The sequence below is a fragment of the Indicator indicator genome, unplaced genomic scaffold, assembly GCF_027791375.1.
Source record: "Indicator indicator isolate 239-I01 unplaced genomic scaffold, UM_Iind_1.1 iindUn_scaffold_112, whole genome shotgun sequence".
Taxonomy (NCBI): domain Eukaryota; kingdom Metazoa; phylum Chordata; class Aves; order Piciformes; family Indicatoridae; genus Indicator; species Indicator indicator.
In genome coordinates, this window is record NW_026539223.1 from 89,043 (window position 1) to 104,622 (window position 15,580).

Here is a 15,580-nt window from a genome sequence, read left to right on the forward strand (position 1 = left end):
TAGTTTCCAGTGAAATCCCCTCCCGGGGCTGTGTTTCCAGCCCGCGGCTGGGTGTTGCTCCCACACACAGGAATGTGATCTGGCTCCAGGCTGGAGGCTTTCCAGGAGCAGGGAGCATTCCTGGGACATGACCAGCAGACCTGGCTCACCTTCTTCCTCCCAGCTCTCCAAACACCTAGCTCAGGCCACTGGAGTGAAGGTGGCAGAAGGAGCAAATCCTCCTCTTCCCAGTCCCGTCCTGTGCCAGCTGAGCTTGAACCCAGAGACATTCCCAACTCCTGCAGTTTGCCTCCACCCACTTCCTCCCAGATCCCCAAAGACCCAGCTCAGACCACCAGAACCCCCTGAATCCAGGAGTGAAGGTGGTGGAAGGGGCAAATCCTCCTCTTCCGAGTCCATTCCTGTGCCAGCTGAACTTGAACCCAGTGACATTCCCAACCACATCCAATCCTTGTGGTTTTCCACCACCTGCTTCCTGCTCGTGCCAGGGTGGTGGCAAGGCAGAGCTGAGTCCTTTGCTAGTGTTTTGTTCTGCAAGCCTTGGCCCTACTGGTAGTGCCATGGGAGGATGCTTGTGGCACCATGCCACTGTGCCACCCCTGTCACTCTAAAGGTGCTGCCAAGGCAGGTGCCACACCCAGGGCCTGTGGTTCCCACCCTGATAGGAGCAGCAGGGACCAAACCCTCTCCCCACCCAGGCACTGTCTCGTCACTGGCTGCACTTTGGACACCCTGGGACACTGGTGGAGCTGGTGGCCTCTCCTTGGGTGCTTGCTGCAGGTTGGTGGCCATCCTGCTCCTCCCAGACTCCTTGTCTCCCTGGCTCAGCGGGGGCATTGGGGTGCCTGGGGGAACAGGACTGATGGGATTTGCTCTGGGGGCTGCTATGGAGGTTGCTGTCTGTTGCTGATCTCGTTAGTGGGTCACAGCGTGGGGAGAAGAAGCTTAGGGGATGGAGACTCTTCTCCTGGGCTCCTTTGGTGAAATAATTGGTCCCCTGTCTGTGGCTCCTGGCTCTGGGGAGGGGGACAAAGGGGACCCAAAGGGTTCATGGTGACCCTGACAAAGTGGAGTCGTCTTATGAGCCATCCCTGCTGATTTGGCCAGGGAACAGGAGCAGGTGGTGGTGGTGGTGAGCTGGCAGAGCCAGGGGAAGCCAATGGGTCATCCTTCCTGGCACTGCCTGGTGGCATCTCTGTGGCACCTGCTCCCACCTCCTGACCTAGCATCTTCCTTTTCTTTGGGTCCCATGGCAGTGGGAGTTTTGCACTGGCTTCTTCCACAGGGTGGGCATGGGAGGAGACGGGAGCTTGGGGTTGATATGAGGACATGGGGGAGCCCCCTGCTCTGGACGCCCCCTGCTCTGGACACCCCCTACTCTGGGCATCCTGTTTCTCCATGCCCCATCCCTGCTGGGGCAGCTTTTGGGCATGGGCAACGTCAGGTTTTTGAGCTGAAAAACTGGGGTTTGGGGTTTGCTTTTGATTTCCTTCGTGAGCAGTCCCCTGCCCAACTCGGGGTCGTCCAACCCCCACCCCCTGCATCCCGGGGACCCTCTGGGGTCCTTTCCCAGGGACGCGGGTGAGTCCCTCCCGATATTCCCTTTATTTCCAGCAGAGGAGATGCTGCAGCTCCTGGTGCTCAGAGTGGGGGACACACGTGATGTTCTGGGGCTCAGGGGATGCTTGGGGGGCGGGGGGTGTTCATCGCTGAACCCCTCAGGTGCCAATAGAGGAGCTCCACCTCCCTTCCCCTCTTGCATCCTACCGATCTCCGCCAGCCGGCATCGCCCTGGGTGCCCCCGGGACCGAGGAGGGAGGGCTCCATCACGCTGTTCCCAATATGTCACTGCTCGTTTCTGTCCCCTTCCCACGGGACCCGGGTGGCTGCCCCTGGCTGCGGGGACAGCGGGCGCTGGGGGTGATGCTGAGGGGACAGCGGGCGCTGGGGGTGATGCTGAGGGGACAGCGGGAGCTGGGGCTGCAGCGAGGCTGCGGCGTTCCGCAGGCAGCGGGAGCGGTGCCCAGCAGGGATCTCTGCATCTCCCTCACCCCTGGCATCACCGGGGTCCTGCCACCAAGGTCGAGTGACACGGTGAGAGTCCGGGCGTCAGTGCTGCGTGTCCGGGGGGAGGGGGAGGTTCGCTCTCCCTGCTCTCCCCAGTGTCCCCTTAGGAGCAGCCGGTGCTGGCAGAGCCAGTTTGTCTGTCTCCATCCTGTCCTGAGGACGCTGCAGCGTTGGCACCGAGTGTCCCCTGGCACCGTCCTGGCTGCCGGACCCTCGCTGAGCGGTGCCTCTGCTCTCAGCATGACTCTGTCCCCTCTGTGTCCGCTCAGCTCAGGAGCCTCGGAGATGGAGTGGCCGGCGATGGCGGAGAAGCAGAACCCGGTAGACTACGGCGTCCAGATTCGCTTCATCAACGACCTGCAGGAGCCCCGCAAGCCCCCCAAGGCGCGCACCAAACCTGGCTCCTACGGGGTGGCCGTGAGGGTGCAGGGCATCGCCGGGCAGCCCTTCGTGGTCCTCAACAGCGGCGAGAAGGGTGGGGACTCCTTCGGAGTGCAGATCAAGAGCGAGGGCTCCTACCAGACCCCAATCGCCGGACCCCGGACCCCCGGCTCCGTCAGCTCTGACTCGGACCTGCCGGAGAACCCCTACGCGGGCCGGCAGCCGCGGCACGGCTCGGCCCACAGCACCTCGGACGAGGAGGCCGGGGGTGCCTTGCCAGCATCCCACCATGAACCCAAAGTTCTGGTAGGCGAGGAGCTGCGGAGGACGCAGTCCCACGGGGACCTGCTCGGCGCCGCCGCGGACGAGCCCTTTGCCAGCAGCGCTCATCGGGCCGGCGGCAGCCGGCAGCAGCGGTCCCTGGCCGGCGGCAAGAGCAGCAGCTTGGTGAACATCACCTCGCAGCCACGCCTGAGATCCACGGCCAAGGACCCCTCCTCGGAGGACACTGAGGCCGTGGTGGGTGCTGATGGTGGCGGCAGCAGCGACGTGGATACCAAACCCCTGTCCTCGGTGGATTCGCTCATCAGCAAGTTCGACAGCAGGGTCCAGCAGCGGGGGCGGGCGGCCAGGAGGGGCCGGATCCCCTCGGAGGAAAGGAAACGCTCGCAGAGCCTGGACGCCCGCGTTTCCCACTGCGACCTGCCCGATGCCCAGTGCCAGCCTGGCACCGTTTGCCCTCAGCCCTTGATGCCCACCAGTGTTGGCACCAAGCTCTTGGTGCCTACTGGCAGCCTGAGCTGGCTGAGTGGGACTGGAGGGATGGTTGCGGTGGGGACGAGGAGCCAGCAGGGTGTGGAGGAACCCGTGCCTGAGCAGCTGCAGAGCAAAGCCAGGGCAGAGCTGCAGGTATCCAGTGGGGATGGATCCTGCTGGGGTCACCATGGTGGCACTGGTGTGGTGGAAGGACGCCGTGTCCTGCTGGAGCTGAGCTTTTTGGTTCCTCACACAGCTCAAATCCACCCCAGACCTGCTGCAGGACCAGCAGGAGGTCACCCAGCCCGGCAGCACCGAGCACCCCAAGGAGCTCATCTACAGCATTCTGAAGGAAGGGTGAGCCCTCCCAACCCCCCCTGAGTGCCCTCCAAAGCCCTATGAGTGCCCCCAAGGTTCCCTTCCTTCTTCCCAAAGCCCTGGTGGCTGTGGCTGGAATGCTGTAGGGTGGCTTGGGAGTGGGGCACCTCCATAGGTAGCTGGTTCTTGGGATTTGGGGAGCAGTGACCTGCTGGGGGTGTGCCTGCCACCTGGGCTTGGCCATCACCCTGTCCCCAAATGTGCCCTGCCCCCACCTCTGGCACCCACAGGAGCAGTGAGAGTGAGATCTCCCTGCGGAGGAAGACTGCCCGGCTGCTGGAGAAGGTGCAGGAGCTGGTGGTGAGTTGGGAGCTGCTGCTCCCTGCATGGGGAAAGCACCCTCCCCAACCCCACCCCCCAGGGCCTCCTTACCAGAGGCTCTTTCCCAGCACTACATCCCAGCATGCCAGAGGTGGCACTCTGGTGACATGTGGCTGATGGGTGGTGGCTGGGGGCCAAGCTGTGGCCCCAGGGGGGGTTGCAGCCCCCCTTGAACTCATCAAGTGAGCCCTGAGTTGGGGGTATCTCTCTAGACACCAGCCAAGGACACAGCATGTTCCCAGCCCCAGCACAGGGACCTGGCCAGGAAGGTGGAGGAGCTGCAGGAGAAGCTTGATGAGGAGACTAAGGTGAAGCCAAACATAAGGTTGGGGGGTTTGGTGGGACAGGATGTGACAGTTTACATCCTGGGGTGGGGAGGAAGCATGATGGGTCCATTCTCTGAGCCCCTCTGGTGCCCGGGAGGGACCAAATCTTCTGGTCACCTCTTGTTGGGGTGTCCAGCAATGCTGGGGAAGCAGGTGTCCTTCCTAGTGAGATAATGGATGTAGGACAGGCCCCCAGCAGCGGACATAAGTGGTGTTCCCTGTCCCAAAGCTCCACCAGAAGCTGGAGCTGCCCAGGGAGTCAGCAAGGAAGCTGAGGGCAGCTGAAGAGGAGAGCCAGAGACTGCGGGGGGCCCTGGAGAAGAAAACCCAGGAGCTGCAAAGAAGCTTGCAGGAGTAAGAGCTGATCAGAGGGGACATGTCTGTGCCAGGCCTGAGGACATCTGCCTGTCCTGCTGTGGGCATGCTTCTGGAGGGTGGTGGGAGGTGTTTGGAAATGCAAAGAGGGCTGGGGAAGCTGTCACCCCCACACTGTCCCCATCCTTTGCAATGCTGGGATGAGCCACCCACCAGTGCCAACGCTCATGAGTGGGTGCTGCAGAGGTGTCCAGGGTCTTGGGTGCTCCCCACCAGGCTGAGCGAGGTAAGAATATCCAAGGAAAAGGTGGAGACCAGGCTGAGTGACTGCGAGGAGCAGCTGCTGGTCGCCTACCAGGAGCTCAACTGCCTGCGCCACAGCTCCAGTGCAGCCCCGGACAGTGAAGCCCTCTACAAGGTCTGGTGATGGTCACACCAAGGGTGTGAGCATCCCCCACACTGTGTCACTTCACCATCACCATCACCAAACCAGGCTGTCTCCTTCACCTAGGAGCTTGTGGAGACAAGGGAGGAGCTGGAGGAGGCTCTGAGCTCCAAACAACATCAGGAGGAGCAGCTGCGGCTGCGGGAGCGGGAGCTGACAGCACTGAAGGGAGCCCTCAAGGAGGAGGTGGCCAGCCATGACAAGGAGCTGGACCGTGTCAGACAGCAGTACCAGAGTGACATGGAACAGATGCGGCGCAGCATGGAAGACATCTCACAGGTCTGGGCAAGGACAGGGCTGCTGGAGGGTGGGAAGGATCTTGCCTTGAGTTCCTCCAATAAATGGTCCAGAGCTGGGAATGGGGTTTGTGTCCTGCCCCAAACTTGCCACACAGAATGGGAGGGGTTGTAAGCGACCTTCTGAGGTCATCCAGTCCAACTCCCCTGCCAAGGCAGCGACATCTAGAGCAGGTCACACACGAACATGTCCAGGTGTGTTTGGAAATGACTGCAGAGATGGAGACTCCACCCCCTCTCTGGCCAGCCTTCTCCAGGCCCCCACCACCCTTCAGTTCCAGAACTTACTCCTCATGTTCAGGTACAGCTTCTGATAGTCCAATTTGTGCCCACTGCCCCTTATCCTGTCACTGGGCATCACTGAACACAGATTGGTCCTATCCTCCTGGAACCCAGCCTTGAATTATTGATCAGCATTGATGAGGTGCCCCTCAGTCTTCTCAGAAGAAGACTTCTTAGTCTCCTTAGACTTCTCAGGCTGAAAAGAACAAAGTCCCTCAGTCTTCACTCATAAGAGTCAAGATCCAGCACCCTACCAGGGGCAGGATGGGGCAGGATGCCCCGCTGGAGCATCCCTCTGCCCAAGGTAGAGATTCTGGGGTGGGAATGAAGCTGGTTCATGTAGATTTAGGGGCTGGACCCTAAATCCTAACCCTGGATGGGTTCCCTGGGGTTGGTTCAAGGTGAGGCATTCAAGAAGGCAGGAGCTCAGCATCATGAGCATCCTAGAAGGATGCTCCGTGGCTGAGCACTTGACACTTTGACCTAGGATCAGGCCAACCTGGAGTCAGAGAAGCAGAAGATCAGCAGCATGGTGAGGAACCTGCAGCGGGAACTGGAGGAGAGCGCGGAGGAGACTGGGCACTGGAGGGACATGTTCCAGAAGAACAAGGATGAGCTTCGAAGCACCAAGCAGGAGTAAGAGCAAAGGCCATGGCTGAGGACAGGCTGCCCAGAGAGGTTGTGGCTGCCCCCTCCCTGGGCATGTTCCAGGCCAGGTTGGATGAGGCCTTGAGCAACCTGGGCTGGTGGGAGGTGTCCCTGTCCATGACAGGGGGTTGGAACTGATCTTGAAGGTCCCTTCCAACCCAACCTATTCTGTGAAGAACATCCTGGTAGAATTTCTCAGCAGTCTGTTGGCATCTGATTGAAGCCCAGTTGAAGTTTCCTCCTTGGGACATCTTGTAGCCACTCAAGATATTTTGTTTTCTGCCCAGTTCAGAGCAGGCTATTTTGGGGAGGTTTGTGTGATCTGGTTGATTTTGAGGGACAGTTTTAAGGGCAGGAACTTGCTGGAGACGGCACAGCAAAGAGCTGTGAAGATGCTGATGGGACTGGAACACCTCTGAAATGAGGACAGGCTAAGGGACTTGGGGTTTTGGATCCTGCAGAAGAGCAGCCTGAGGGGGATCTGATCAATGCTGATCAATACTGCAAGGGTAGGGGGCAGGAGGATGGCACCAGTGGTGCCCAGTGCCTGGAGAAGCTATGAATGAGTCCAGCCTTCTACCCAACACCTCCATGACCACCAGACCACGTCCCAAAGCTCCACATCTGCTCATAGGATGGGGCTGGTCCTCCTCCTCCTGTATTGGTCATGAGGAAGAGAGGAAGGTGATGGTGAAGGGGGAGCTGCTCTCCTGCTGTGCTGGAAATGAGGACGTAGGACCCGAGAACACCAGGGATGGGTTTGGGTGGCCTCATCCTTCCTGCTCCATCTCCAGGTTGCTGCAGGTGAAGCTGGAGCGGGAGGAGTTTGAGGAGGAGCTGCGGGAGCTGCGGGAACGTTTCACAGCCGCCCGGGAGGAGATGGACCAGGCACGGAGCAGTGCCGTGGACCCTGGCGAGCTGGAAGACCTCAGGAAGGTGTGGTGACAAGGGCCAAGGTGCACACAGTGCTGCAGACCATGTCCAGCACCGAGGGTCCCCAGGAACCCCATTCCCTCCACCCCAGGAGCTGCGGCAAGCACTGGAGGCGCAGAGGGAGCTGGCAACACAGAAGCAGAGGCAGGAAGAGCTGCTGCAGCAGCGGGAGCAGGAACTGGTGGCACTGAAAGGCTCCATGGAGGAGGAGACCTCCAGCAGGCACAGGGAGATGGAGCGGTACCTCAGGGACCTGCAGCAGCTCCAGAAGGAGCGCGATGAGGCCACCAAGGTGGGTGCCCCAGGGTGGGTTTGTGCCCAGCCAGCCCTGAGCCAAGGAATGATGCCTGCTGTGGGCTCCATCTTCCCAGTCACCCCCAGATCTCACAGCCATGGGGTGATGTGGCAAAGCCACATCCTGGATCCACTTCCTGTGGGGTCATCCCAAGGGATGCAAGCCCAAGTTGTTCCCCTGTGGCTCAGCAGCTGAGCCTGGGTCCACTCCATGACGTGGCTGCATTGCAGGCGAAGGCATCCCTGGAGAGCGTGTGGGAGGTGGCGGAGCAGGCAAGGAGGACGCTGGAGGCCAGCCTGAGGGAGCTGCAGGAGCACAATGATGACCTGAGGATGAAGGTCTTGGGCATGGAGAGCCACCTGAAAGAGTATGAGCGCCTGGGAGAGAACTGGGAAGGCTCCCAGGCACGGCTCAAGGAGAAGGTCACCAAACTGGAGGTACTGGGGCTGTGCTTGGTCCTGAGCTGTTCCCCTGCTCTGGATGGAGCCTGGAGAGCCTGACTCTGTGGTGTCTTCAATGTCTTCATCAGTGGGCTGGGTGACGGCATTGAGGCACCCTCAGGCAGTTTGCAGGTGTCACTAAGCTGGGTGGGATGTTGAGCTGCTGCAGAGGACTCTGGCCAGGGTGGTCCATGGCTGAGGTCAATGGGATGAGCTTCAACAAAGCCAAGGGCTGGGTCCTGCCATTAGGTCACAACAACCCCAGGGAGGCTCCAGGCTGCGGGCAGTGGTTGGGAACTGCCCTGTGGGAAAGGCCCTGGGGGTGCTGAGTGCCAGCAGCTGGAGATGAGCCAGAGGGTGCCCAGGTGGCAAAGAAGGACATCAGCAGCCTGGCCTGGAGCAGCAATGATGTGGACAGCAGGAGCGTGGCAGGGATTTTGTCCCTGGGCTGGGCACTGGGGAGGCCACAGCTGCAATGCTGGGCTCAGGATTGGGCTCCTCACTGCCAGAAGGACACTGAGGGCTGGAGCAGGGCAAGAGAAGGGCAACAGAGATGGGGAAGGGTCTGGAGAGCAGGGCTTGGGAGGAGCAGCTGAGGGAGCTGTGGGTAGTGAGGCTGGAGCCAAGAAGAGGCTGAGGGAGACCTCATTGCTCTCCACAGCTCCCTGAGAGGAGGCTGGAGGCAGGTGGGGATTGGGTTCTTCTGCCAAGGAACAAGGGGTAGGACAAGAAGAGATGACCTAAAGCTGCCCCAGGGGAGGTTCAGGTTGGCCATGAGGAACAATTTGTGTCCTGCAGGAGTGGTCAGGGCCTGGCACAGGCTGTCCAGGGAGGTTCTGGAATTCCCATCCCTGGAGGTGTTGAAAAAACCTGTGTCCATGGCACCCGGAGCCATGGTTTGGTGGCCACAGTGGTGTTGGGTTGATGATCTTGGAGGTCTTCTCCAACCCAAACAAGTCTATGCCTCTATGACCTCTTCAGACAGAGCGCAGGAAGATGGAGGAGTCCTTGGGTGAAGTCTCAGAGCGGGAGCAGGAGCTGCTGATGGCCAAGAGGTCCCTGGAGACTCGTTTGGAGGAGGCCCAGCGGGGCCTGGCATGGATGACCCAGGCCCACCAGGAGCTGAGTGAAGCCTTCCAAGAGGAACAGCGGCAGAAGGAGCAGCTGAGGCGTGCCAAGGACGAGCTGGAGGAGCAGAAGCGGCTGTTGGACCGCACTGCTGAGAAGCTGAACAAAGAGGTTGGGCTCCTTGGCTGCCTCCAGGCTCAGCTTGGGGTGCCCCCAGGTTGCCCAGGGATGTGGTTGAGGTCCCATCCCTGGAGATGTTCCAGCACAGACTCGATGTGGCCCTGGGCAGCTTGATGTAGTTGGAGGTGAAGATGACTTGGAGGGTCCTCTCCAACCCAATCTGTGGCAGTGCTTCCATGGGCACCAGCTGCCATGGCACCTGCTCTCCATGCCATGTGATGGGGGACTCTGAGATGCCCTCACTGGGTTTGTGGTGGCATCTGGGGCTTTGGTCATCGATCTGGTTTCCCTCAGGGGCTGGTTGGGATCAATCCTTCCTGATGTCCTAGGAGGCTCCACACCATGTCCCCAGGGGATGTCCCCCAGTGTCCCAGGCCATGTTGTCCTCTACTCTTCCCCAAGCAGCTCCTGTAAGGTGCTTCTGGGATCACCCAGGAAGCTCTGGCAGGGCTCTCACCCCTCACTGTGATGCTCCTGAGCCCACAGAGCAGAAATGTCCTCTCTGTGGGCATCTTCTCCCACTTCCAGTCCCATCAGGGGTGCTCAGGACAGGGTGTGCAGGTGGGTGCCCAGCTCCTGAGCTGTCCCCACGGTGCTGTAGCTGGAGCAGATGACGGAGGAGTCCAACAGCTCGCTGGCAGAGCTGAAGACACAGCTGGAGGAGTTCAAGGAGAAGTCCCAGAAGGAGATCACAGACTCCCAGAAGCAAGCCAAGGACTGGGGGGCAGAGGTGGAGAAGATGCAGTTCAGCATGGGCCGGCTGCAGGATGAGGTGGGGACAAGGGTTTGGTCCCCAGGGTTGTGGGTCCCAATGCCATCCCCTCTGTGTTTCCATGGGGAGGCTGGGGACATGTTTCAGGTGTGGTCACATCTCAGGTGGGGACATGTCTCATGAGGGGTCATGGGTTGGGTGTGGACACATCTCAGATGAGGACACATCTTGGTTGGGATGCATCTCACAAGGGCTCATATCTCCAGCGTGGGCACATCTCACCAGGGGAACACATCCTGGGCAGGGACACCTCTGATGATGAGGCACAGCTGACATGGGGACACCTTCCCTGGTGGCCTCAGGTGACACGGCTGAAGCAGGCACTGCAAGAGAGCCAGGAGGAGCAGGAGCGCATGCAGCTGGACAAGGAGCTGCTGCTGCAGCGCCTGCACAACCTGCAGCAGGAGATGGACACCAAGAGGCGCTCCCAGGATGATCGCTCACGGCACCTCAAGGCCATGGAGGTGAGAAACCCAACAGCCTCTCACTGTGTCCCTGCAGTGCTGGGTGCTGACAGCAAGGGGCAGAGCTGGTCCAGTAGCTGCCTTCTCCCAGTAACTCTGCCTTCTCCCCATAGCTCCCTCCTGGGCAATGCTGGAGCCCCCTGGGCCAGTTGGGCTTTGCTGGCCTGGAAGCCCTGCTGAAGCTCAACCCCCCTTTTCTCCCAGTACCCATCTCACTGGTCCCAGCTGGCTGGTGACCCCCTGCCCACAGTGACCCTTAGGCTCCATGCTGAGCCTTCTGCTCCCATCTCCTCACAGGAGAAGTCCAAGCGCCTGGAGGTGGAGCTGGATGAGGAGAGGACCACGGTGGAGCTACTGACAGAGAGGGTCAACAGGAGCAGAGATCAGGTATGGTGGGTGACTGGTGGTGGAGAGCTGAATTTCTTAGGTGGAACTGGTCATGGAGTTAAAGCCCCTGACACTGGAGGTGACCAAGCTGGTTGGGGCACCAGCCGTGGTTGAAGGAGCTGGGCACGAATCCAAGGATCCAGCAAATGAGAGGGTGAGGTTGGCTATGGGCACTACCTTGGGCTTCCATGACACCCACCTGCTTATTACCCACGGAGCCAGAGCGTGGCACGCGGGTGGGACTGGCACTGCTGCGGCTCGCTGGGCTTGGTGGCTCCTCCATTTAGAGCCATCAGGGAAAGGTGTGGCCCCACCTGAGATGTGTCTCCTCATGAGACACGTCCCAATGTAAGACATGCTCCCTCGTGTCCCCACCTGAGATGTGACCCCTTGTGAGATGTGTCCCCACCTAAGATGTCCCCTCATGAGACATGTGAGACATCCCCACCTCAGTTGTGCCCCTTCATGGGGCACATATCTTGTGATATGTGCCCACACTGGAGACGTGTCCCCTTGTGAGATATGTCCCATTGTGACACAGCTGTGGGCTCTATCTTGGCCAACCAATTCTTGGCCCTTTTGGTTTTGCTTCCTTGGTGGTCAAACCCATTCCTGCCCCCACAGCTCCCAGTCCAACCAGTATGAACCTTCCAGGGGGAAATGGCAGCCCCTGGTTTTCAGGCTGCTCACCAGAGCAGCAGGAATCAGTTTGGGAAGGAACCAAAATCCTCTCAGGGGGGTTTGGTGGCACCAATGTGTGTGGCTGGGGGGGTCCACCACGTATCACAGGAGGAAATGTGGGCCATGGACACCGTGGTGGCCTTGGTCTCTGAGCAGTAAAGCCAGGGTGGGCCACATCCTTGTCCCCAGATTGACCAGCTGCGGGCAGAGCTGCTGCAGGAACGCTCCAGCAGGCAGGACCTGGAGTGTGACAAAGTCTCCTTAGAGCGCCAGGTGAGGCTCAGCTGTAATGGGGCTAGGTCCAACTGCCATGGGGCAGCTGCAGCCCTCTTCCTGTGTGGGTCTGGGGCAAAGTGCCCTCAGTGTGGCTCTGCTCCTCTCTAGACCATTCCTGGGAGAGAGGTACCAGGTCCTCCAGAAGCTTCTCCTGAGGAAGAGGTTGCCCAGGGAGGCTGTGGCTGCCCCCTCCCTGGAGATATTCAAGGCTGGATGAAGCCTTGAGTAACCTGGGCTGGTGGGAGGTGTCCCTGCCTGTGGCAGGGGGTTGGAACTGGATGGTCTTGAAGGTCCCTTCCAACCGAACCCATTCCAGAATTCTGTGAACCCTTCTCCTCCCAGCTCTGGATGTGGTCCAGCCCATCCTCCCCAAGCCCCACCTCTGCTCCCATGGAGCCAGCAGGCATCTCCCTGGGGCAGAATTCCCAGGGGATCCCCCCTTTCCTCACAGCTCTGTGCCTGGGCTTGTGCTCCAAACCCTTGTTAGCCAACTCCCAGATGGATCAATGGGAACTGAGCTCCTGGAGCTGTTCTTGTTCCCAGGCCGGAACTGCTGCTGCCAAGAACAACACGGAGCTCCCACTGCTGATGTGGTGGCCACCATGGCTCCTGCTGCCTGGTGGTGATGCCAGGACATGGGGTGGGGAAGGGAGCTGGGTTTGGTGGTGCTTTGGAGAGACACTGGCACAGGTTACCCAGGAAGGTCATGGATGTCCCCTCCCTGGAGGTGTTCAAGGCCAGGCTGGATGAAGCCTTGAGCAACCTGGACTGGTGGGAGGTGTCCCTGCCCATGGCAGGGGTTTGAACTGGATGATCTTGAAGGTCTTTTCCAACCCAACCTATTCCATGAGAGGAGCTTGTTTGAGTGGGCTCTTGGAGGGACCTTTTGGGCCAAGGTGGGTGTTGAAGAGAGAGGAGTTAGGGTGCTGGGTGTCCTTGAGCTGGTGGAAGTTCCTGCACCCAGTTATCTCTGGCACATCCTGGACTCTGCCAGTGCCAGGACGGTTAATTGCCATTACATAACAAAGCTGCTTGTTAGGTCTTCTCCTTGGGAAAGGCCTCCTGGGCCCTGACTCACCACTGCCATTTACATAAGCCAGACTTGGAGCCTTCCCCATCCTGATGACAGTCCCAGTTGAAGTGGGACAAGTGACATGCTGGAGTGTGTCCAGCTGTGGCCATGAGGATGCTGGAGGGACTGGAACATCTGATGGGGAAACACCTGGGGGACTTTGATCTGGAGAGAAGCAGCCCCAGAGGGGACCTGATCAATGTTTGCAAGTAGGTGGGGGGCAAGAAGGAAGGGGCCAGGCTCTGCTCAGTGGTGACCCCTGTGATAGGACTGCGGGCAAAGAGCACAAACTGGACCCCAGGAGGTTCCATCCAAGCAGGAGGAGAAAATTCTGTGCTGTGAGGGTGCTGGAGCCCTGGAGCAGGCTGTGCAGAGAGGTTGTGGAGTCTCCTTGTCTGGAGAGCTTCCAACCACCCCAAATGTTTCTGTATGACTTGCCCTGGGTGCCCCTGCTCTGGTAGGAGGGTTGGACTGGAACATCTCCATATGTTCCTTCCAACCTCTGACATTCTCTGGATCCATTTTGGGCTATCCTCTCCCTGCAGAACAAGGAGCTGAAGAACCGCCTGGCCAGCTCCGAGGGGCTGCACAAACCCAGCAGCAGCATCCCCCAGCTGGAGGCACAGCTGGAGGAGCTGCAGGACAAGCTGCAGGCAGAGGAGAGGTACCAGCCATGGAGACCCTCACCTCAGGGGGGACCTTTGCCCTCACTGGGTGCCAACCCCACCCTGTTGCTTAACCACAGGGAGAAGAGTGTCCTGCTGTCCTCCAACCGCAAGCTGGAGAGGAAGGTGAAGGAGTTGACCATCCAGATTGATGATGAGAGGCAGCACGTCAGTGACCAGAAGGACCAGGTAGGTGGTGGATGGCAGCCCTTGGAGACACCAAGCAGCATTGGGACACACCTCAGGGTGCTTGGCTCAACTAATCCAATGGGCACTGCACAGGCTGCCCAGGGAGGTGGTGGAGTCCTCATCCCTGGAGGTGTTAAACAAACCTGTGGCCATGGCACCTGGGGCCCTGGTTTGGTGGCCATGGTGGTGTTGGGTTGATGTTGGACTGGGTGACCGTGGAGGTCTTCTGCAACCAAAGCAGCTCCATGACTCTGTGAGTGTCCCTGCAGCTGAGCCTGCGGGTGAAGGCCCTCAAGCGCCAAGTGGATGAGGCAGAGGAGGAGATTGAGCGGCTGGAAGGTGCCCGCAAGAAGGCACAGAGGGAGCTGGAGGAGCAGCATGAACTCAACGAGCAGCTGCAGAACCGCATCAAGGCACTGGAGAAGGAGGCTTGGTAGGGGACACAGGGCTGCAAGGGAGGTTCTCAGCCCCTCAGGGAGTCCATGCAAGTTCAACAACTTCAGCAATGACATAGCAAGATTGAGGCACCCTCAGCAGGTTTGCAGATGGCACCAAGCTGAGTGGTGAGGCTAAGAGTGAGGGCTGGGATCCATGCACAGGCTGAGAAGAACTTCAGGAGGTGCAACAAGGCCCAGGTCAAGGTCCTGCACCTGGGTCAGGGCAACCAGGCTGGGGGTGATGAGATTGAGAGCAGCCCTGCTGAGAAGGACATGGGGTTGCTGGGGGTTGAGAAGCTGACAGGAGCCAGCAATGGGCACTGGCAGCACAGGAGGCCAAGGGCAGTGTGAGCTGCATCCAAAGCAGTGTGGCCAGAGATGGAGAGAGAGGATCCTGCCCCTCTGCTCAGCTCTGGGGACACCTCACCTGCAGTGCTGGGTCCAGCTGGGGGGCCACCAACTCAAGAGAGAAATGGACCTGGTGGACAGGGTCCAGAGGAGGCCACCAAGATGAGCAGAGGGCTGGAGAACCTCTGCTGTGGGGACAGGCTGGGAGAGTTGGGGCTGTTCAGGCTGCAGAAGAGAAGGCTCCAGGCAGACCTTAGAGCAGCCCTCCAGTAGCTGAAGGAGCTCCAGGAGAGCTGGGGAGGGGCTGTTCAGAAGGGCTTGGGGTGATGGATGAGGGGCAGTGGTTTGGAACTGGAGCAGGGCAGATTTAGGTTGGACATCAGGAGAAGTTCTGCACCATGAGGGTGGGGAGACACTGGAACAGGTTGCCCAGGGCTGTGGTGGAGACCTCACCCCTGGAGACATCCGAGGTCAGACTTGCAGTGTCCCTGAGCAGCCTGCTCAAGCTGGAGGCGTCCCTAGGGGACAAGATGCTCTTGGAGGGTCCCTTCCAACCTGATGCATTCTGTGATTTTCTGATCTCCAAGCTGGATTACGGAGGGTGTCTCAGCCCCATTCCCAGGCGGGATGGGGGGGTGTCTCAGCCCTGTCCCCTCACTCCCCCACCAGGCGCAAAGCTACGCGCTCGGCCACCGATTCCTCACTGCAGGATGACCCCCTCAGCTCGGATGATGAAGAGTTCGACAGTGCCTACGGCCCTTCCTCCATCGCCTCGCTGCTCAATGAGGCCAACCTGCAGACCAGCTCCTGCTGACCCCTTCCCACCCCACCCCAGAGCCCAGCTGTGTTCCCAGAGCCGTCCGAGAGGGTACTGGCAGCAGCCACTGCTGTGGACGAAGGCAAACACTCTCCTCCTAGCACCCAGCTGCAGGAAGCTGCTGCTGCAGGAGTGGCAGGATAAGGACCTCCAGCTGGGCATCGTCTCAGCTCTTCTCCTCCTTACAGATCTCAGGGTGCCTTGGCACTCTGGCTGTTTGCTGGGGGCAGCCACTGGCTGCAGCTGGTGCCCCCATTGGCGACTGGATCCCAACCCTGGGGTCCAAGATCCTGTAATCCCTGGAGGACCAGGTTCTTGTGGGGACATCTGGAGGGGTCCCC

At 59.8% G+C, this 15,580-nt stretch overlaps 1 protein-coding gene across 1 annotated transcript; it reads left to right on the forward strand.

Moving 5' to 3' along the window:
- The first annotated feature begins 2,352 nt into the window (after window positions 1-2,352).
- Window positions 2,353-15,236, forward strand: CGN (cingulin). Its single transcript, XM_054398790.1, has 21 exons — window positions 2,353-3,230; window positions 3,294-3,357; window positions 3,461-3,561; window positions 3,813-3,882; window positions 4,116-4,211; window positions 4,459-4,583; window positions 4,821-4,962; window positions 5,056-5,268; window positions 6,055-6,203; window positions 7,010-7,151; window positions 7,240-7,440; window positions 7,674-7,880; window positions 8,865-9,122; window positions 9,733-9,903; window positions 10,206-10,367; window positions 10,665-10,754; window positions 11,625-11,708; window positions 13,329-13,447; window positions 13,529-13,637; window positions 13,907-14,070; window positions 15,092-15,236. The coding sequence occupies exons 1-21, from the start codon at window positions 2,353-2,355 to the stop codon at window positions 15,234-15,236; spliced, it is 3,690 nt and encodes a 1,229-aa protein (XP_054254765.1).
- The last annotated feature ends 344 nt before the right edge of the window (window positions 15,237-15,580 follow it).